Consider the following 22,510-nt stretch of genomic DNA (forward strand, 5'->3'; position numbering starts at 1 on the left):
GGTGGACCCGGTGGGCTTCGCCGAGGCGTGGCGCGCGCAGTTCCCGGACTCGGCGCCGCCGCGCATGGAGCTGCGCTCGGTGGGGGACATTGAGCAGGAGCTGGAGCGCTGCAAGGCCTCCATTCGGCGTCTGGAGCAGGAGGTGAACCAGGAGCGCTTTCGCATGATCTACCTGCAGACGCTGCTGGCCAAGGAGAAGAAGAGCTACGACCGCCAGCGCTGGGGCTTCCGGCGCCCCGCGCAGCCCCCGGACGGCGCCGCTGAGCCCCGCACGCCGCGCCCCGTGCCTCCCGAGTCCACCGCCGTGGAACCCGAGTCGCGCCCCGACGGCGAGGGCTCCCCGAAGACCAGGCCGGCGGCGACACGCACCGTGGCGGCGCTGCGCTCCAACTTCGAGCGGGCGCGGCGGGGCGCGGGACCAGCGGGGGGCGACGCCGAGAAGCCCTTCTACGTGAACGTGGAGTTCCACCACGAGCGGGGCCTTGTGAAGGTCAACGACAAGGAGGTGTCGGAGCGCATCAGCGCGTTGGGCACCCAGGCCATGCAGCTGGAGCGCAAGAAGTCCGGCGTGGGGGCCGGCGAGCCGCCCAGGCCCCCGCACCGCGCGCGGGCCTCCGAGGGCGGCTGCGGCCTGGACGGCGACTACGAGGACGCGGAGCTCAACCCGCGCTTCCTCAAGGACAACCTGATCCAGGCCAACGGCGGCGGCAGGCCTCCGTGGCCGGCCTTGGAGTACCAGCCATACCAGAGCGTCTACGTCGGGGGCCTGATGGGCGAGGGCGAGGGCAAGGGTGCACTTCTGCGCAGCCAGAGCGCCTCGGAGGCCGAGAAGCGGCTCACCTGGCCTCGCAGGTCCTACTCCCCACGCAGCTTCGAAGACAGTGGCGGCGGTTACACCCCAGACTGCAGTTCCAACGAAAACCTCACCTCCAGCGAGGAGGACTTCTCCTCGGGCCAGTCCAGCCGTGTGTCCCCCAGCCCCACCACCTACCGCATGGCCCGCGACAAGAGCCGCTCTCCTTCCCAGAACTCGCAGCAGTCCTTGGAGAGCAGCAGCCCCCCAACCCCGCAGTGCCAGAAGCGGCGCCGGCCGGGCCAGGTGGTTGTGTCTGAGGCCACCATCGTCGGTGTCCGAAAGACGGGCCAGATCTGGCCCAGCGATGGGGACAGCCTACATGGAGATCCAGGTGGGTCTCAACATCCCAACTTAGGTTGTTCTGTACCCATGTTGGTGTTAGGGGTCGAAGAGGGAAGTGGGAAAACATAGAAGGCACTGTTTTAAGTTGATTTTTCCCAGGTCTGTGTTGTGGACAGACAGCCCTGAGCAGAGACGACCATTTCCTGCCTGACTGTGTAGCCTGAGGGTTGGTGGTTCCAGCCCACCCCCAGCGTCAGAGAAATATTGGTGGCAGGTGTGTGAGCACACCAGGCGTCTCAGCAGTGTTTGGTGTTTTGACCATGGAGGGTGTATCCCCAGGTGACGCAAACTTCCAGTCACTGGATTGCAAAGCAAAAAGCTGAAGTTGCAGCCTGCCACAGAGGCCTCAGGGGAGAGGCCTGGTCAGTCAGGTGTCTACAGACACCATCAGCAGTGACACACAGGTTTGGCCAGCGGCTTAGGCTTCTTTAGATTGTGGAGGGGAAAGGACTCCTAGTGACCTTTCACCTGACTGAGCTGGCCTCCCTGCCCACCCCCCCCAGGCCCACCGTGTGGAATGGGGCTTGTCAGAGGGGTGGGGTGTGTGTGGAGACATCTGTGCTAGCTAGCTTCCTGGGCTGGGATATTAAACACACAAACCCCCCTCTGTGCTAGAGGGTTTATGTGACACCTTTGGGGAACTCAAGACCTGCTGGCCCAAGTCCCACGCGGGTACATGTCAGAACCACTGAAGGTGGATTAGAAGGAAAATGAGACAGGAGAGCTCCGCCAGAGGGAGGGGTGAGGGTTCTGTCCCGCCTGGCTGCCATCTTACTCACCGCTGGCTCCAGTCCCCTCCTCCAGACGCCTGGAGGCTGAGTTAGGCCCCAAGTGGATGGTCTAGCCTCTGGGAACTTCTGTGCTGGGTCAGGTGTCCCTTGCAGTTGATTGGATGGCCAAGGGGCCTGATCAGAGTGGGGCCTGAGGGCAGGTGCCCTGGTTCCTGCTTCCCCATCTCTGCTGATGGGTTTTTGTGCTTAGGTCACCAGAATCCTCTTGGAAACTGGAGGGCTATTTTTGGCTCTGGGAAGCTGGCTTTTTTCTGTAGCCAGCACCCCCTCCTGCTTGTTTTGGGACCTGGAGCCGCAGGTTTCCATTGGCAGCTGTGTCTCCTGGGCCTCTGGCCGAGCTCTCTTAATTCCCTGATTGGTAGGTGGAAGGCTGAAGGATTTAGAAGCCACTTTGCAGGCACATCAGCTTATTTGGGGTCTGGAAGCTTGCTCTGTGTCTCTGGAAACTGACCTGTCCAGCTGTTGGCCCTGTACCATGGTAGAAGAGAGTGCTATGAAGGAGGAGGTGAAAGGTGTTCACAGAAGTGAGCCTCTCTTGCTGGTGGGGGTTCTGGCTGCCTTATTGTCCAAGTTGCAGTCCACAGGTGCCTAGCCAACTGCCTGCCACTCTCAAGGACTGGTCGGCTGGCCTTCTATAGATAGGGCCAGACCCTCTGGGGCCACAGGGCCTGTCCACCCTGGCTGCTTCTTTTCCTCAACACCTGGACCTCTCATTTAAGACTTCCTGGATCCTTCTCTGAATGTCGTCGAGGTCCCATGTCTGTTATCTTCTTGGGTACTGTTGAGTTGAGTACCACCCACAGTTACTCTGAACAGCAGACCTGAACACTGTTCTATCCTGTGCCATCCCATCATCTCTGACACACTAGAGCCCAGTGCAGTTGTTACTGTGTTAATCCTTCTGTTGGAGGGTCTTCTCTTTCACTGACCTTTTACCTTTCCGAGCTTGATTCCTTCTCTGAGGAATAACCTCTCCTAACAACATGCCCAAAGTGTGTGAGGTGAAGTGTTACCATCTTTGACTCTAAGGAGCAATCAGCACCTTATCCAAGACATATCTGTGTTTTTGGCAGTCAGTACTCTTCTGTAACACCATAGTTCAAAGGCATCAGTTCTTTTGTCATTCTTATATATTGTACAGTTCTCAAATACATAGCAAATGGTTGAAAAGACCTGAATCAGGTGCACCTTAGTCTCCAAATTGACATCCTTGTTCTTTAGTTCTCTGGAGAAGTCCTTGACAACAGGTTTTCCCAATATGACAAGTGTTCTCTAAGTTCCACAGAGTTAGCTCTGTAACCTGCAGGCCCCGGCGTACCCATCTCACGTGTCTGGCCGCTTAACCACCTTTTATCTCAGCAGGTGTGGGAACCCAGTCTCAACACTTGGGAGTTCTCTTTGTATGAGTGGGCTTGGGTTTCTGAGTTGAAGGCCTTTGTGAGTCCAGGCGGTAACACCTTTCACTATTAATCCAGAGGTTGGGGGTTCAAGTCTGTCCAGAGTGCCTTGGAGGAAAGGCCTGAAGACCTCCTTCAGGGCCTATGCCAGCGTTTACACGTCGGCGGCATGAATTCTTCCGCACACATGGTGTGAGCTGGGCTTGACTCCATCACGGATTTTGGTGACCTGATCTCGGGGTGCTTCACAGAGTACCCAGTTCTCACCTTGCTAGGCGTGGGTGCAGCTGAGAAGCGGCTGGGCTGCCATTGCAGGCCCCCAGAGACAGCATCTCGCTGACAGTTCAGATCCACTGTGGCTCCTCGGGAGACAGAGCATCATTCTGGTCCTGTGCTGCCTGCAGCCTGAGAAACCCGCTGTGGAGTCTCCTCTGAGTGGCTTCCGACTTGATGGCAGTGAGTGAGCATGGGGCAGAGATGGACCCTTCTGGAACATGGAGTCTCTGCGGACTTGTCCTTTGCAGCCATGGCAACCCCCCCATCAGTCCAGGGGGACAGTCCTCGTGTGGGATGTAGGTCCCTGCTAGGTGCCAGCCTCTTCCTCTGTGTGGTAGGTGCACACAGGAATGTCCATGGTCTTTGCAGCATGGGCATGTAGTTGATGAGAGAGAGGACTATACACTTTCCAGAAATTCTGAAAGTGGGAGCACCAAAGTGAGTTTGTGACTCGTCAGCAGGAGTTTAGGGTGGAGGTATAGGAAAACCTCAAGGAGCCAAAGATCTGCTGCTCATGGTCCTCTGTGGGCCTCAGTTCCCAGGGCCATGGTTGGGGTCCATCTTGCAGTCCCACGTGAGCAATAGGGCTCCCAAGATCTGGTGAGAATCAAAGATCTGATACTGTGGAGGAGGCTGGACCTCATAGTCCTGGTGGGCCTCGGGGGACCCAGGGGCCGTGATTGGGGTCCACCTTATGGTCCTGGTGGACCTCTGGGACCCAGGGGCTATGGTTGGGGTCCACTTTATGGTCCTGGTGGACCTCTGGGCCCCAGGGGCTATGGTTAGGGTCCACCTTATGGTCCTGGTGGGCCTTGGGGAAATGGGTCCACTTCATGGTCCTGGTGGATTTGAACTGTCGCTCTGCTGGTTAGCAGCCCTGCACTTGGGCCCTTTGCCCCCAAGTCTTGGTCACCACCTTGGTCTCTGCACGATCTCCTGCTCTCGATCTTTCCTGTAAGGGGGTGTTTGTCGTTTTCTGAGTGCTCACTCTCACTGTTAGCCACCCCCCCTGCCCTGTCCTCCTGAGCCCTGGCGTGAGCTGTGGCCACCTTGTGCTTGAACTCTGGCTCACCTGGGGTCTTGCTCCCAGCACTGAAGCAGACGTGACTGTGGTGACGGGGTGGGATGGGGGGATAGGGAGAGGATTTTACCAGCCAGCTTTGAATGTAGATAGTCAGGCCTTTCTTCCTAGTCTTAGTGTAGTAGCTCCGCTGAAACCTGTCTCCCTGGGTGGCTGCTGGTATGTGAAATCTTGACAGCATGGCCTCCAGCACCATGGGAGCCACTGCACTGTGACAAACCCATGCCTGGTGTGCAGTCATAGAGACCCATTTGGGTCTGAGGCTGGTCTTTGGAGGACATAGGGTTTCTTGACCCTGGTCCCCATACTGCTTTGGCTCAGTGAGGGTTTTCTTGTGGTCAGTTACACACACACACACACACACACACACACACACACGGCGGCTAACTAGAAGGAGGTATGAGAGGCCTTGTGTCTCTGGGATCTGCTCAGTGTCCACAGTGAGGGCCTTGTGTCATTGGGCTTGACTCAGTGACTGGCCTTGTGTGATTGGGGTTGGCAGGAGCCTTGTGTGATGGATTGGTTTGGTGGCCACAGTCCCGGCACCTTCTGGAAAGCTGCTCTTGCCCTTCCTTGTCCACTGTTTTTGGGAAATCAGGTCTCCTCCATTGAAAATCAACCAACAAAAACAGACTGGTTCTTTTCACTGTACATCCCTGTGCATCTGTGGCCCTTGTTGTCTGCCCTCATTGGTCTGGCTTCCTTCTCCATGGTGTGAGTAGGGTGGTGGCCTGGGGTACAGGTCTGGGGCCAGTCATTTGAGGTCAGCGATGGAAAGAGATTGATTTCTGAGGGTTTTGCTTGCTCACTCCTTCCTTGTCCTGGCCCACACCCAGGCACACCACTGTCAAGAGGGTCCCAACTCCTGGCCGGTAGATGGGACAGAGCTGCCTGTGAGGGTTTCCAAAGCTAGAATCTCGAAGGAAGTGGCTTCTCCATCCTCCTCTGGTGCAGAGGTTGGTGGGTTTGAACTGCTGATCTTTCCTCTACCAACCACGTGTCTAACCTATGCTGTGCTGCGGCTCCTTCTGGCCCAGCCCCACTTAGTCTCGTCCTGGATTTTCTGGAGGCACTGGTGGCTCAGGGGTGGGGGGTTGGGGGGGAGCTGCTGTCATGTGGGGCTACCTGGCCCCTCTCCCCAGGGGAGGCTTGTGTGTGGTTGTGATACTCAGCAGAACTTTTGGATGGAGATGGGCTGAGGAGAAAGATGGAGGGATCCCTCCAAACAGCAGCTGGAGAAAACATGAGTATGGCTGTGGTCCCGAGGCTGGCAGTGTGTGTGTCCCTGATGGCACAGTGGGGTGGTAGTGTGACCAGGAGTGACACAGCCACCCGGCTTTGGGACTGTGTGTCTACTCCGTGGGGTGGCAGTGTGATAAGTGTGGCACAGCCACCCAGCTTGGAGACGATCTGTCTGGTCCGTGGGGTGGCAGTGACTCGGCAGTGTGACTAGGAATGACATAGCCACCCAGCTTGGGGACGATCTCTGTCTGCTGTCTGTGGCTACCCCCTCCGCCCTGGGGGGGTGTTGGAGCCTCAGATGGGCAAATAATAAGTTATCTTGGGTCCTGTCCCTCTTACTATGTTGACCTCACAGCCCAACTGGACCCGCAGCCTGACTGGACCCAACCAGTTGTTGGCTGGTGCCTGAGGGCACTGTGACCTGGAGGCCCTGGAGGCCCTGGGTGGCAGCTGGTGCCACCTGAATGACGGAGACATGACTTTCAGCTTCAACTCCGCCCTGTTATTTACCCCAAACCTCCTTGTGAAGTGGCTTGAGGGGGTGGTTACCCTAATTACATGCCTGCCACTGTAGGGGCGTGAGAAGACTCAGTCCTGGCCTCTCAGTCCACAGGGAGCAAAGGAGAGCTTCAGGTCGGAGGGGACATGGGGCAGCCGGGGCAGGGTGACGTCACTCATCCAGCCTGCTGGAGGTCTTATTCTTTATCTGCTGGGGAGATGGTTGTGACAGAGACTAGCTGATGTTTCTGTAGGAACCTGGACACAGGTGCTTGTCACCGAGGAACAAGGCCCTGTCCACACATAGGTGTCCATCACCCAGGAGAGAGAGGACCCTGTCTACACACAGATATCCAGCACCCAGGAGAGAGAGGACTCTTTCCACACAGATGTCCAGCACCCAGGAAAAAGGACCCTGTCCACATACAAATGCCTATAATCCAGGAGAGAGGTGGCCCTGTCCACACACAGGTGACCAGCTGCCTAACAGCCATGGGACAGTTGGTTCAAATGTAAGCGAAGGGGTGCGGTAGGGAGATTCCTGGGATATGTGTGCAGTGGACAATTGGACATGTGTTCAGAGGATGACAAGAAAGATGAGGAAGGTGCTGTCCCTAGGCCGCACGGCCCCAAGGACAGCAGGGGCCATGGAAGAGGAGAGAGAGAGGCCAGCCGCAGTGGTCCCAGGGAACCTTAATAATCAGGGCTCCTGCACACCAATGCCCACATGGTCCCTACCTCCTGCTAGTAGACTGCTGGGGTTTTTTGGGGTCTTCACATTGTGTAAGAGACCATGAGGAACATTCTAGACGATTCCTAGGGGTGTTTGACTTGTTGTGCTTTGGTGGCAGGAAGCTGTGCTGCAATCCTGAAGGCACATAGTTTGAATCTAGCAGCTCCTGTGCTGGACAAGGATGGACAGTCTCCTCCTGTGCAGTTAACTGCCTCTGAACACTCTGGTCAGTTCTGGGTTGGTTCTGACTCGACAGTACACAACAACAGTAAGAAGTCAGCTGACCTCAGCTGCGACATTCTGGTTTGTGAGGTGACCGAGCCTGCTGTGCACTCCCACATCAGGCCTGTCACTGAGGGCCTGCCCCTCTGCTGATCACGCCAGGCATTTCCAGTGATTGGCTTTACTTGATGACATATCTGAATAAGAAGGTGACGTCAACCATCACCCTGTCTGGAAGCATCTGTCATCTCTCCTTTTTACACTGACGTCTCTGTTCTTCGGGTCTGTGGGGTGGGCTGATTTTTACACCCACACCACCTCTTCCATGTGCGTGGTCCAGCTTGCACATGAGTGTGAACCCAGGACCCCCTAGTCCTATCTAGCTTCAGATCTGAGACTGTAGGTCCTGACAGAAGAAACTATCCCCTTCTCCCTCCCAGCTGCTGGCAGGTTCCAGCTATTAACTTTTCACTTAGCAGCACAATTCCACCATGCACTTCATCACCATGTTCCTGGGTGATGAGAACAGGGTGGTGGTCAGACATCCCAGGTGCCAGCCAGAGTGGCATCCTCACAGAGGTCCTGTGCAGCTGCCCACATGGTTTCTTTATGCCCCTTTCACGGTGTTAAGCTGGACCTGGGTGGACAGAGGCCCTCGGCTGCAGTGCAGGTTGTCTTGGGTGAGTTGATGCAGGCAGTGGTCAGGGTGCAGGCCGCACCTGTGGACATCTTCCTTCCCAGGGCTCTGTTCCTGGACGTGCCAGCCTGCTTGTCTAGGGAGTTCTCAGAGCAGGTGGCGTAGGACCACATGTGTCCATGCACGGAGTGGGTGTCAGGGTGGATGGACTTGGGGGCCATCCTGTCCTTCCTATCTGAGCGTCTCACACTGAGTAAGGGGACAGCATTTAACTTCGCAAAGAGAAGCCCACATATGGGCAGGTGCGCAAGCCCATGCTTGGAGGCAAGGATGGTGAAGCTTCGTCTCACATACTTTGGGCATCTTGCTAGGAGATGCTATTCCTTGGAGAAGGACATCATACTTGGGAAGGTGGAGGGATGGCAGAGAGGAGGACTCTCAACCAGGTAGATTGACACAGTGACTGCAGCAGTGGGCTTGAGTGTGTCAGACATTGTGATGGGCTGATTTCCCAGCCCACCATCTGTGGGGAAGGATGGCTGAGGGACAGTGAGGCACAGACATTTGCCATTTCAGCCCTTTCCAAGTGTTTGCTGTAGGCACCTCAGTCCTACTCACCCTGCTGTGTGGCCAGCACATCTGTATGTCCCCCACTGCTGTGTAGCACCCCCAGATCATGCCATGTCTGCTTCCTCGGATCACACTTTCCCTGCCTCTCCCATTCATGTTGTTGTTATGTGCCATCGAGTCACTTGCGAGTCATAGCGACCCTATGTACAAGAGCTCTATACGCTCTTCTATCCTGTGCCAACCTAGCCATCTCAAACACACTTATTCCCACCTCTCTAGTCACAGAATCGATCCATTGCATCAAAGGTCTTCCTCTCCTTTGCCGCCCCACCACTCTGCCAAACATAATGTCCCTCTCCAAGGACCAGTCCCTCCTTGCAACATGCCCAAAATATGTCAGGTGAAGCTTCAGAATCCTTGAATCCAGGGAACATTCTGGCTTCACCCTCTCCATGACAAACCTGTTTGTTCTCCTAGCAATCCATGGTATATTCAACACTCTTCTCCAGCACCATAGCTCAAAGGCATCAATTCTCTTTCTATCTACCCTAGTCACTGTCCAGCTCTCTGATGCATAGCACGTAATTGTGAAGACTGTAGCCCGGATCAAGCGCACCTTAGTCTCCAGTCTGACATCGTTGCTCTTTAGTACTCTTGAGAGGTCCCTCACAGCTGACTTTCCCAATGCAATTCGTCTCTTGATTTCCTGGCTGCTGTTACCAAGAGTGTTGACCGTGGAGCCAAGTAAACTACAACTGTTAACTATCTCAGTCTCTTCACCATCCATACTTGATGCTGCCAATTGGCCCAGTGGTTAGAATCTTTGTTTTCTTGATGTTGTGCTTCAGTCCATATAGGAGGCTGTAGTCCTTGATCTTCCGCAGCAAGCGCTTCAGGTCCTCCTCAGTTTCAGCAAGCAGAGTTGTGTCATGTGCATAACGCAGGTTGTTGATTCTTCCACCAATCCTAATGCCACATTCCTCTTTGTATAGCCCAGCGTCTCGGATGATCTGTTCTGCATACAGATTGAAAAGGTATGGAGACAGAATACATCCCTGACGAACCCCCTTCTTGATTTTGAATCACGTAGTGTCTCCTTGCTCTGTTCTGACAACTGCCTCTTGGACCAAGTATAAGTTTCACATTAGCACAATCAAATGTTCTGGGATTCCCATTCTTCTCAGAGTCAGCTACAGCTTATTATGATCCACACAGTCAAAAGCCTTTGTATAGTCAATGAAGCACAGATAGACATTATTCTGATATTCTTTGCTTTCTGCCAAGATCCATCTAACATTAGCTATAATATGCCTAGTACCATGACCTCTTCTAAATCCAGCCTGCACATCTGGCAGTTCTCATGGGACTACACAGTTCTATCCTTCTGGGTCTTACTGACCCACCTGGCTGGATACGTCCTGGGTCATCCCTGTGTAACCTGCACCCAGAGTTTCATTTCTCATGGGGACCGATTGTCCTGGGTGCTGTACATGATCTGTGCATTTATCTGGCATGTTTTGGCCTGTGGGACTAGTCCTGCTTGGGGCACTGACATCTAGGTCTCCACTGACTCTCGGCTCTTGCATCTCCTGAGGACTGAGATTATTGGAACATCATCATTATCATTATTATTATTATGTACTGTTGAGTTGAGTATGACTCATGGTGACTCTATAAACAACAGATCTGTACCCTGTCTTATCCTGTGCCATCGTTGTCATCTCTGTCACACTTGATTCCTTTGCTGCAGTCACTATGTCAATCACCTAGTTGAGGGTCTTCCTCTCCTTCACCAGCCCTCCACCTTCCCAAGCATGATATCCCTCTCCAAAGAATAACCTCTCCTAGCTACATGCTCAAAGAATGAGATGAAGTTTTATAATCTTTGCTCCCAGGTACACTTTGGCTACCCTTTCTCCAAGGTGCAGCTGTTTAGCTTTTTTAGCAGTCCATGGAATATTCAGTGCTGTTCTCCAACACAACTCAAAGGCATCAACTCTTCTCTCATCCTTAGTCAGTGTCCAACTATCAGATGCATAGGAAGTAATGGAAAAGACTGTGGCTTGGATCAGGTGCACCTTAGTCTTTAGGTGGACTTCCTTGCTCTCTAGACTCTGTGGGGTGGTGGGGGCTAGTGGGTAGGCTGAGGTCGGATGTGAGCACCCAGGACCCGCCCGAGGATGGTGTTCTTTATTGAGGATATTTGGAGCTCCTGGAGGTTGTTGAGCAGGGGAGAGCTCGCTCAGAGCTTGATCTGGAGAAGGCGAATGTGGCAGTCACATGGAATGGTTAGGGAGAAAGGGGGCATGAGGTTGGGACATATGGTAGTATTGTCTTCGGGGAGAGGGCAGGAACAAAGGGTGAGGGCTGTGAGTGGGGTTCAGTTAAGAGTGGCTGAAGAGAAGAGCAAGCAAAGGGGAAGACAGCAAACTTGGCTTCGGGAGAAGGGCCTGCCAGGCTGGGGAGGACATGGGGAGAGTGGGCAGGGAACACTAGGGAAGAGGACAGCCGGGGAGCTGGAAGGACCCTGGAGGGTATGAGACCTGCAGAACAGCTCTGGAATGTGGTCGCTGGAGACCCTGGGAAAGCAGGGAGGCCGGTCAGGCCACTGACTGGCATGAATGAGCCATTGTGCAGATGGCAGTGTTGCTGGCCAGATGTATATGTTGTGTGGATGGCAGAGAGGCCGGGCCACTAGCTGGGATGAAAGAGTGGCCGTGGACGGCAGACTGTACACATGGTCAGCATCAGCAGCAGGGACCTGGTGTCCTCCTGTGAGCAGCCCCGTCCCCACCTGAGTGCCAGTGGGGATGGGGGCTCTGGTGGTCTGGTCTGTCGGGTGCTGGGCTGCAGGCCAGAGGCCATGCATCTCCAGTGGGTCGTGTCTACAAGTGGCTCTGCTGGAGAACTGCGGGCTCTCACTTTCTCTGTGATCTCCAGCCTTAGAGGGTCACTGTGAGTCATACCTGTGTGGACGGCGGGAGAGTGAGATTTGACTCCTTAGGCCCTGTGCCACACTGACTCCGGTCCCAGTGACTCCAGAAACTGAGGTTATGGTGAGGAGGCTAGGCCCCCAGGTACAGTGGGCTTCATCCTCTACTTGTGCTCAGTGTGCAGGGCCAGCGAGGCACCCACTGTCCACTTCCACGCTGGGAAGTAGAAGTCTGGGAGATGTCCTGAACACCAGGGCACCCTGCCTGGCTATGAGCACGCTGGCCCTCCCTGTGCAGGGGCAGGTGGTCTGCACCCACTGATGCCCAGGGCGGCCCAGCACAAGACCCCATGTGGTCTTGGTCTTGTGCTGTCCCTGGGATGGGTGTGCCATGCCTGATACCGTGGCATTTTCAGAAGAAGTGGGGAGAAAAGGCCTTTCTCCCCCCTCTGTCTCAGGCTGAGAGATCCACTGAAACCTGCTCAGTGTCACAGCCACACAGGAGACCCCTCCTGGGGACAGGTGGTGGCTGAGCATGGGGCCACTGGCAGGGATGTGAACCCAGGTTTCACACATGGAAGGGAAGACATCTACTGAGCCATCCGGCCCCAGCCAACACGTGTCCTGTTGTCCCTTTCTCCTATGATTTTGAAATGCTAGGAAAGGTGGAGGGTCAATGAAAGAGAGGAAGACCCTCAACGAGATAGACTGACACAGTGACTGCAGTGTGTCAGGGATGGTGAGGACGGCACAGAGTAGGATGGAGACCAGATCTATTGGTTATAGTGTTGCTGAGTGTACTTGACTCGACAGCACCTAACAACCTCCCCCCCCAGTGAGCCTACCCCAGGTCCTACACTGACTCCAGACACTCCTGGGAGACCACCCTATGTTACCTGAGTCGGACAGCCCGGCTTCAGGTCTGCCTCTTGGCTGGTGGACACCAGGAGGTCTTGCTGAGGCAGGTCCTGGGCCCTGGTAATTCTGAGTGGCCAGTTGGGAGCCTTGGGCTGGGCCACTTTCTGTGCCGTATGGCTCCTGCCTTGGGACCTTTGGGTTAGTCCTCAGACCGCCTGGGCTGTGGCTCTTGGGGGTCAGCAGGGCTGCGTGGCTCAGAAGTACGGGCCTGGCTGTCTTCCTGAGGCTCGTGTCCAGCACTGGGCGGTCATGGTCTTCCCCTACTTCCCACCCTGGCTTCTAAGAGGAAGCCGGCCTGGAATGCCAGGCGGCAGGGCTGCATTTGATCCATCTATAGAGACCCAGGTGGTGAGTGTCCACCCCAGGTGCTGCATAGATCACTTCTCAAAGGAAGACTCGGACACACCTGTACACAAACACACCTACACAGACACACTTGTATACAGACATACCTACACAAAGACATGTCTGTATACGCATGTACCTGCAGAGCAGACATACAGACACCTGCACAGCCTCACGAACACACCTGTACAAAGACATACCTGTGCACAGATAAGCCTGCACACAGACACACCTGTAAGTAGACACACCTCTACACAGATGTGCACACACAGGCACACCCACACGCACCTGTGTTCATGTGCATACGCTTGGATACATGCACACCCCCCCATGTGTACACACACGTGTGCACACGAGCATGCCTTCACATACACATGGGCACACGCGTGTGCACACCACCTAGGCACCAGTGCATTCACACATTTACCACACACACACACACACACACACACACACATACTCTTGTGCGTACTGCTGGGAGGCTGACTTCTGAACCTGCTGTGATTTTCACTGCCGCACTTCCTGTGGGGCAGGCTCTGAGTGTCATGGAGCTGGTACGGGCATGATGCTTTCTGAGGCTCATTCCCACCTTTGGTTTGGGGCCTCTTCCAGGCACACTTGAGCTGTTTGTAGAATTGAGGTCTGACAGCTGCAGGGCCAAGGCCGCCCAAGGACTCTGTGGTCCCTGCCCCTGCACACACACGTCTAGGTGTGCTGAGCCCTGCAGGGTGTTTACTCTCCACCAGGGTGAGAACCATGGCCTCTGGGATCATCCAACATTAACCACAAGCTTTGGAGGGGAGACGTGCAAGGACAGGGGTGTCTGGGAATCTGATCTGTTATTAGTGACCAAAGACAGTGTGGGGGACAAGACTGTGTTCAGTGTTAGACTTTTCCCAGTTTCACATACAGAATCATGCATTATGGTACTTTTTGTGCTCACAGCTCCCTGAAATGCATGTATATTGTTGTTGTTGTTGTTAGGTACCATCGAGTCAAATAAGACCCATAGTGACCCCACGAACAACAGATCTGAACCCTGTCCTGTCCTGTGCCGTCCTCACCGTCTCCGACACACTCGAGCCCATTGCTGTAGTCACTGTCTCAACCCACCTCCCTGAGGATTTTCTTCACTGACCCTCCACTTTTCCAAACTTGTTGTCCTTTTCCAGGGACTGGCCTCTCCTAACAGCTGCCCTGAGTATGCACGATAACCCTTCACCATCTTTGCCTCCAAGGAACACTCTGCCTGCATGTTTTCCAAGATGTGCCTGTGTTCTTTTGGCAGTCCATGAGGTAGTCAGTGCTCTCCTCCACCTTCATACCACAGCTCAAAGGCATCAGTTGTTCTTCTGTCATCCTTATTCATTGTCTAGTTCTCAGATACATAGTGAGTAATGGAAAAGACAGTGGCTTGAAGCAGGTATGCTTTAGTCTTGATATTGACATCCTTGTTGTTTAGCACTTTGGAGAGGTCCTGGGCAGTTTATTTTCCCAAAGCAGTGCATCTCCTGATCTCCTGACTGTTGGTACCACAGGTGTTGAATATGAGTCCAAGTAAGGTGAGATCATTGGCAACATCAGTGATCAGCTTTTTTCCGTTTGTCATGCTGTTGTCTATTGGCCTTTGGTCACTGTGTGCTGTCAAGTCAGAAATGACCCATAGCTGATCCTCCAGCAGGTTTTCAGAGGCAGTAAATTGTAGGAGGAGATTGTCTATCTTGCTTCCCTGGACAGCTGGTGGATTAGAACTGTAAACCTTTACAATGACAATGCAGTTTCTTAACATTAAGCCAGCAGAGCTTCCCTCCTATCTTGATGTGGGGATGTAATCCTTATTGAAGGCTGTACTCTGATCTTCTGCAACAAGTACATTTTTGTTAGGAGCTGTCAAGTCAAGTATGACCCGTAGTAACTACTCTATGAATAACAGATCTGAACCCTGTCCTATCCTGTGCCATCTTCACAATCTCAGACACAAGCTCATTGCAGCAGCACTGTGTCAGTCCAACTGGCTGAGAGTCCTTTCCTCTCCTTCACCATCCTCCCACCTTTTCAAGTATGATACTCTTTCCCGAAGGAGTAACTCTCCTGGCAACATGGCCAAAGTATATGAGATGAAGCTTTGCCATCTTTGCTTCCAAAGAGCACTCTGGCTGCACCATCTCTGAGACGTATCTGTTTGGTTTTGTGTTTCTTTGTGGGGTATTCAGTACTCTTCTCCAACAGCACAGTTCAAAGGCATCAATCCTTCTCTCATCCTTATTCATTGTCCTGCTCTCAGCAGCACAGCAAGTGACTAAAAAGACCATAGTTTGGATCAGATGAACCTTAGTCTTCAAACTGCTTCACAGTTGTTTGGAAAAGTCCCTGACGACTGCAGACTTTCCCAGTGCAGTACGCCTCCTGTTCTCCTGACTGTTGCTACCAAGTGTATTAATTGTGGATCCAAGATAATGTTGTTGACAGTGCTGGTTTCTTCTCCCCTATGTCACCTATTAGTCCGGTGGTGAATATGTGTGTAGAAACCCAGGTAGACATCTACATCCCTCTCGTTGGTGTCTTGGAGTCGGTTGTTGAAGTGTTGTGGGTTTTAAGTGCTATCCTGCCTGGGCCCGTCCTCCGGTCTGGGCAGCACACAGCTGTGACCTGCATTTTGGGAGCAGGTGTCCAGATCCTGGCTCTGCTGAGGCCTGTCCACCGTGTGCCCGTGCTGGTGTCTGTAGTGGGGTGGGCCGTGTCCCACAAGCCTTCACAGAAGGGCATACGGAGCAGTGGGTGGGCGACCTCATGCAGCTGAGGTGTGCTATGTAGGGGCAGCCCTGCGGGGATGGACTCCCATGAGCTTTCCCTGTGTCCAGGGTAATTTGTAAACGTTTGTGAGCTGTAAGGGACGACCACACAGAGCTGCCTTCAACAACCCCTCTGTGCCGACTCGTGTTGGCTCTCATTGTTTCCTGGTGAGCTGTGTATGCTTGGAGGAACGGCCTTCGAGACTCACCCTCTTGGCGTGGCGACCAGGCCTGGTCCTCTCCACGATGACCATCTGTGTGTCTTAGTCTCTTGTTGTGGACAGCATGTCAGCTACTGGGATTTCCCTTCTGTTGCTGACTCTCCGTTTTACCAGACCTGATCTTTTCTCAGTATTCATCTTTCCTGATGTGTCCTAGGTAATTGAGACAGGCTTCTACCACCCACGGCATGTCCTGATGAACTTGCTCCCTCTCCAGTACTCCACGGTGATTTTCGTCATCTTCATCAGCTCCACAATTCAGATGCTGTTGTCCAGCGTTTGCACATGTGAAGTGATTTGAAGAAGGCCTGGCTGGTTTCAGGCGCACCTTAGTCATCAAAGTGACATCTTTGCTTTTCTGCACGCCAGCAGCACATTTTCCCCGTGCATCATATTGCTTGATTTCTTGACTGGTGCTGCTTTGGGTATTTTGTTGATCCAATGAGAATGAAATACATTGGCTCCGTACATTTGTTCCCCTCTTGTGTGTTAGGAAACGTTGAGTCGGTTCTGTAAGGAAACCCTGCCCTGCCCCTATGATCCTTACCAATGCTGCTGTGTCTGAGCCCATGGATGTGGCCACAGTGCTAGTTGATCATTTGTCACCGACCCTCTGCTCTGCCTGGCGTAATGTCCTTCTCCAGGGACTGGTCCCTCCTGGCAGCACGTCTGGCATACGTGAATCCACCCTTGCCTCACAGATACGTGAATCTACCATTGCCTCACGGGACACTTGGTTGCATGTCTTCCGAGACAGAGTCATGGTTCTCGTGGCTTCCACAGCATAGCAGTGTTCTTCCCAGCGCTGTGAGGGATTGATTATCATCGTCCAGCTCTGTGACTTACTTGGTCTGCCCTTCTTCGCTGTGGTGGCCTTTGGCTGGGCCTTCTCACACGCTCCCATTGCCCACAAAGGCTGATGTCTCTTGGTGAACTTGCTGGTAGGAAGGTGTTGATATTTTAGAACCCTCGGTGGTCTCTGCCTCCTCACCTTCTAAACATGCTCTTCCAGCTGGCTTGCTCTCTGACTCCTCTCCCCCACCTTTCGCAGAACTTTGTGGAAGCAGTTTCATTGAGTGAGCAGTCTCCCACATTGCAGCGTGAGCTGGAGGTTGTGTGAGGAGAAGCAGGGCCTGAGGTGGGCTGGCTATGGGTCTGGGGTCTGCCTTAGGCCAGAGTCCACCTTGGAAACAGCCAGGCCCTGGGCTGAGAGGACCCTGCCCAGGGGCTATGCTGGGCTCATTGCAGATTCAAGTGTCCTGAGGTCATCAGCTGTGACTGTCCACCTTGGAAACAGGCAGGCCCCAAGGTTCCTGGGTTGGCAGACCCTGCATGGGATCATGTTAGTCTAGTCTGCAACACATGTGTCCTGAGATCATTGGCTGTGACTGTCCACCAGCTCGGGTTCCTGGGAAGGGAAGGAGACCTTATTGTTGAGTTTATCTGGAACTTGTCGGTGGTCTGGATCACTCTTGGCCAAGTCTGCCAGTGTTCAGGCAGCTCCTCCATGTGTCCTGGCATTGGACGAGATCTGCTTGGTCACTGTATCCAGTTTCTCCAGCCCATGTGGTCCCTGTGTGCTTACACTGAGGACGCTGGTGCTGAGGTCATTGGCCTCTCTGCGCAGCAGCTTTTGCTTGACAGCCGGGCCCAGGGTGAGCAGCTCCGTGGGCTGGACTCTACCATGTGTGCTTAGCTTGGGGCTTAGTTAGGAGGGACAGACTCCCCAGGATTGGAGCCCACTTTGGGGTTTGGACTTCTTCTTAAAGGATCAGATAGTCAATACTCTGTTTATTTAAAAATAAACAACTCTTTATTTAAATGAATCTATTTATTTAAAAATAAGTAAGCATTGAGCTCTGGTGGCCTATTGGTAAGAAACTGCGCTGCAATCTCAAAGACACATGTTTCTAATCTACCAGCTGCTCTGTGGGAGAAGGAAGGGCAGTCTGGGGTCTGCTCTGACTCGACTGTGAACAACAACAACATGATGTGAGGAAAAATAGATAAATGACACGAGCTGTGAGTGGATGCTGTGTGGGCCTCATCTGTTTACCCTCTTGTCCTGGCTTGTGTGTTGCTGCGATGATGGACACCATCACATTGGCATTTATTTCAAATACCAACATGTCACCCATGGTGAACTAGGTCACAGAGGGCCTTTCAGACTGAGACAGACCAGAAAGAAGGCCTGGACATCAGTTTCTGGAAGCACACAGATGCCCTTGGAACATTGTCTGAAGTGGTGCTGGGAAGTGATCCCCTCAGCTTGGAAGCCCCCCAGGGCAATACCTTGAGGGTCTGCCCTTGTGGCCAGGCCTGTGGCTCAGATCACAGTGGACATCAAGAGGGATGAGCATGCTCTAGTCTCAGCACCTAACACCACCTCAGGGAGTCCCTGCCCTCAATGTCAGAGGTTCGAATCCAGCCAGGGGGCTGGAAAGAGCAGCCTGGGGATTCACTTCTGAAATTCAGCAGAGGCAAGGCCGTGTGACAGCGTCAGCTGCTGGCAGCTGGGGGCTCTGGTTACATAACCTGAGAAGCAAACCCCGGCTAGTTTCTGGGTACTTACATAATTGCTTCATGCAGCCCGGTAAGCCGTATACACCGCACCACCCAAGCTTTGGTCACCTGGCTGTGGGGGTGGTCTGTGAGCAGTCTGTCAGCTGACCAGCTGTGGGGTGTCCTGTGACGCCGCATGGTTATGGGAGATGTGTAGGTGTCCCTGCTCTGAGCCCAGGAGCTGGCTGGGTGTTTCCTGTGGAACCTGTGAGTCTGGTCTCCTGTCTGGGGAGTCGCTGGAGGTGGTAGTGCTGAGCAGGGGGAGGTCTCGGGATGAGGGAAGTGAGTGTGATGCCCTAACGTCACTCTCTATACTTGAGTGCATGGAATTTTACATGGCGGAGGAGAAGAGTCATTTATCCATCAAAGCTGGTAAAAACCCCCACGCTGAGGGAACAGAGTGTGAATCCAGGATCTTCCTCAAGCCCACCTCACCCCCTCACCTAGCTACCTGTTATCCTTACACTCAGCACACATTAATCCTTCCATCTTTCCATGTCTGCCCATCCACCTGTCTGTGCATCATTCGGCTGTTCATTCTCTCATCCATTCACCTGTCTGTCAGTCCATCCACCCAGCCATCCTTCCCTCCCTCACTCTGCCATCCATCCATTCATCTCTCCCTCATCCGTCCCTTCACCATCCATCCTCTGTCCATTCTTCCATCCAACATCTTTCATCCATCCAACATCCTTTCATCCATCCATCCCTCCACCATTCATCCATTCTTCCTTACTTCATCTATCTTCCATACCTTCACCATCCTTCTGTCCATCCATCCCTCCATCAATCTTTCCATCCATCCATTCTTCCACCATCCATCCCTCCGTCTGTCCATCCATCCCTCCATCAATCTTTCCATCCATCCATTCTTCCACCATCCATCCCTCCGTCTGTCCATCCATCCCTCCATCTTTCTTTCCATCCATCAGCTGATCCCTCACTCTACTCTTAAATCCATCCATCCATCCACCCTTTCTTCCTTCTTTACTTCCATCCCTCCCTCCCTCCACCATCCGTCCTTTCATCCACCTTTTCATTCATCTATCCATCCATTTATCCTTCCTTCCTTCCTCCCTTTCTTCCATCTATCCATCATCCTTCCATCCGTCCATCCATCCATCCATCCATCCACCCACCTACCATCCTTTCATCCATCCATTCCACCATTTATCTGCCAGTTTAGGCAATCTGCCCATCTCTCTGTCTCTTCATTCATCCTGTCTGTCTATTCACCTGTCTATTTATCTTTTCACCCACCTGTTTGTTCTCTCCATCCATTCATCCATCAGTCTCTCCATCCACGCTTCTTTCCTTCCATCCATCCACCTTTCTTCTGTTCCATCTATCCCTCAACCCTGCCATTTATCTGCCAATTTAGGCCATCTGTATATCTGTCTGTTCATTTATCCTGTCCATCTATCCACCTTCCTTTTTATCTGTTCATCTACTTATTCATTAATCTCTCCATCCTTTTCCCTTCCATCTGTGCTTCCATCTCTCTATCCACTCATCATCCATCTTTCCTTCCACCCATCCGTGCTTCTCTCCATCCTTCCATCCATGTTTTCATCCCTCCATCTCTACTTCCTTTCTTCCATTTATCCTTCCATCCTTACATCTGTGCTTCTTTCATCCATCCGTCCTCCCATCTGTGCTTCCATCTGTCCGTCCTCCCATCTGTACTTCCATCCATCCATCCATCCATCAGATATGCTTGCTTGCATCCATCTGTCCTATATGTACTTGCTTCCTTCCATCCACTCATCCTTCCATCTGTACTTCCATGCATCCATCCATCCTTCTTTCTATCCATTTATCTTTCCATCTACCCTGCCACTTATCTGCCAGGTTAGGCCGTCTGTCCATCTAATTTGTCTTTTCACCCACCCATCCATTAGTGCCCTCATCCTTCCATCTCTCCATCCACTCACCACTTTTAATGGATAGAATCCATTTGTCTGTCCATTCATTTGTCCACCCAGCCTCTGCCTGTCCCAAGAGATGTCCCTTCTGGACAGTGGAGTGGCCCCTCATTGCCAGAGCTCAGAGAGCTTCATAGCACTTGTTCAAACAAGGCAGAGACCCATGCCGGGAGGCTGGTGACCAGGAGAGAAGTGTACCTTTTGCGATGGCTGACTCGGCCCTCTTGAGGGCTTTGCGCCTTAGTCACAACCTGTAACGTCCCTAACAAGCCTGTGGGCTATGTGTGGCCACTGGGACAAATACTGCACGTGACAGCAGAGTCAACGTGGGCTGGAGGAGGGAGGACTGGCTTTAGGAGCGTGAAGAGGTGGCGTGGACCTGCCTGGCCTCACTTGAGTCAGCTTGTGCAACAGATGCTGGTGTGACTCTACCCCTGGGGAAGGTTGTGGGCACATGCGACGGCTCCCACCCCACCACGACTCCAAGGCTGTGTGAACTATGGTTTCTTGCTGGTTGTGAAGGAGAGGGTACCCGCTGCCTTAAATCCTTCTCTGTGGAAGGAGGACCAGTGATGCCCAGCCCTCTGGGCAGAGAAAGTACAACTGCCCCCTGTTCTGAATCCTGTCTGGCCAAGGAGCAAGCTACTTGGCTGTCCATCCGTGCTGGGTCTGCAGAGGACTTGGGCCATTGCAAGGATGGAACCCCTCCATCTGGGCAGCCTCTCACACACACTTGGATCAGCCTCTCCATAGTGACACACAGCAACAGCCCTGCAGCCGGGGTGCCCTGGAGCCCACTGAACTCACCCAGCTGTACACACCAGGGTCAGGTGAGGATAATAGGCAGCCCTTGGGGGCTGGAAGCTCAAGGTCTTCCAGTGGCAGGTGGCTGAGGCCAGGGCTGTGTGAGCAACCAAGGAGGGGCTATTCCGAGGGCTTTTTGTACCACCAAAGGGGCTGATCCCAGGCTGCAGCGTGTTACAGAGCTCTGGTGGTGCAGTGGTAAGGAATTGTGCACCAACACAAAGGCACGTAGTTCGAATCCATCAGCTGCGCTGTGGAATAGAGGGACAGTATCCTCCTGTGTGATTTACTGGCTCTGAAAACCTGCTAGATCAGCTGAGTTGATTCCAACTCACTGGTACTCGGCAACAGTGCATCTTAGGGAAAGCACTGGTGGTCTCCTTCAAACCCCCACGGAGCGTAGCTGTACAGTGACTCTGGTGGTCACTCACAGGACTGCAGTGAAGACAGGGTGAGTGGAGCATACACAAAACAAGCCTCAGGACGGCAGGGAGATCATGTGCAGAATGCACTCACGTGGCCGTGGGGCACGGTGCTGGGGTCCTTGCTCTCCTGGCGTCACCGTGGATGTCAGCACCAGGAACAGGAGGGGTGCTGACTGCACTGGCTGGTGTGTCCTGGAGTTTCTTAAGGGGCTGAGGTGGGAGAGAGAGAGGAGAACTTGCTGTCTTCTCCCACGAGGTGTTCTCACACTGAGATGCTGGGGAGGATAGCCTCCTTTCCAGATAACAGTTACACATGCACTGTGTGCGTGGAGTAGTTAGAGAGGAGCTGGGGCCCAGCCCCTACTCCCTGCCTGCGCCAGCCCCTCCACCCTGCCTCTCCTTGAACCCTCCACCTTGCCTGCTTCTCTGCCCCTCCACTCTGCCTGTCTTCCCCATCACCTTCTGCCCTTCCTGCCCTCCAGTCCCCCATGCCATCTGCCCCTGGCCCCTCCACCTTTCCTGCCCCTGGCCCTCCCCCATCCCTCCACCTTGGCCTGCTCCCAGTCCTTGCACCTTACCTGTCCCCGCTCCTCCACTCTGGCTTCCCCCCGCCCCTCCACTCTACCTACCCCCTCATTGCCCTCTACCCTGCATGCCCTCCAGCCCCCCAACCCTGCCTGCACCTAGCCCCTTTTCCTTGCCTGCCCCTGGCCCCCTCCACTAGCCCTCCACCTTGCCTGCTCCCAACCACTCCACACTGCAGGCCCCTCCACCTTGCCTACTCCCTGCCCTTCCGCCCTGCCTGCCCTGACCCTCCACCCTCCCTGCTCCAGGCCCCTCCACCTTTCCTGCCCTGCCCCCTCCAACTTGCATCCCTGCCTGCACACTAGTGCAGCTAGCTAGCTTTCTGTTTGTTGGAGAAGACAGCATCTGCCCTCAGG

The 22,510-nt window shown here is 53.8% G+C and overlaps 1 protein-coding gene across 1 annotated transcript in view; it reads left to right on the plus strand.

Annotated features, from left to right (window-relative positions):
- Positions 1-7: 7 nt before the first annotated feature.
- Positions 8-22,510, plus strand: part of BCR (breakpoint cluster region) — a 75,296-nt gene continuing 52,793 nt past the window's right edge. The window contains exon 1 of the mRNA XM_006901408.1: positions 8-1,187. Coding sequence (XP_006901470.1) covers positions 65-1,187 — 1,123 coding nt within the window. The 5' untranslated portion in view covers positions 8-64. The remainder of the gene's footprint in view (positions 1,188-22,510) is intronic.

The sequence above is a fragment of the Elephantulus edwardii genome, unplaced genomic scaffold, assembly GCF_000299155.1.
Source record: "Elephantulus edwardii isolate Elephantulus edwardi_28Jun2011 unplaced genomic scaffold, EleEdw1.0 scaffold00325, whole genome shotgun sequence".
Taxonomy (NCBI): Eukaryota; Metazoa; Chordata; class Mammalia; order Macroscelidea; family Macroscelididae; genus Elephantulus; species Elephantulus edwardii.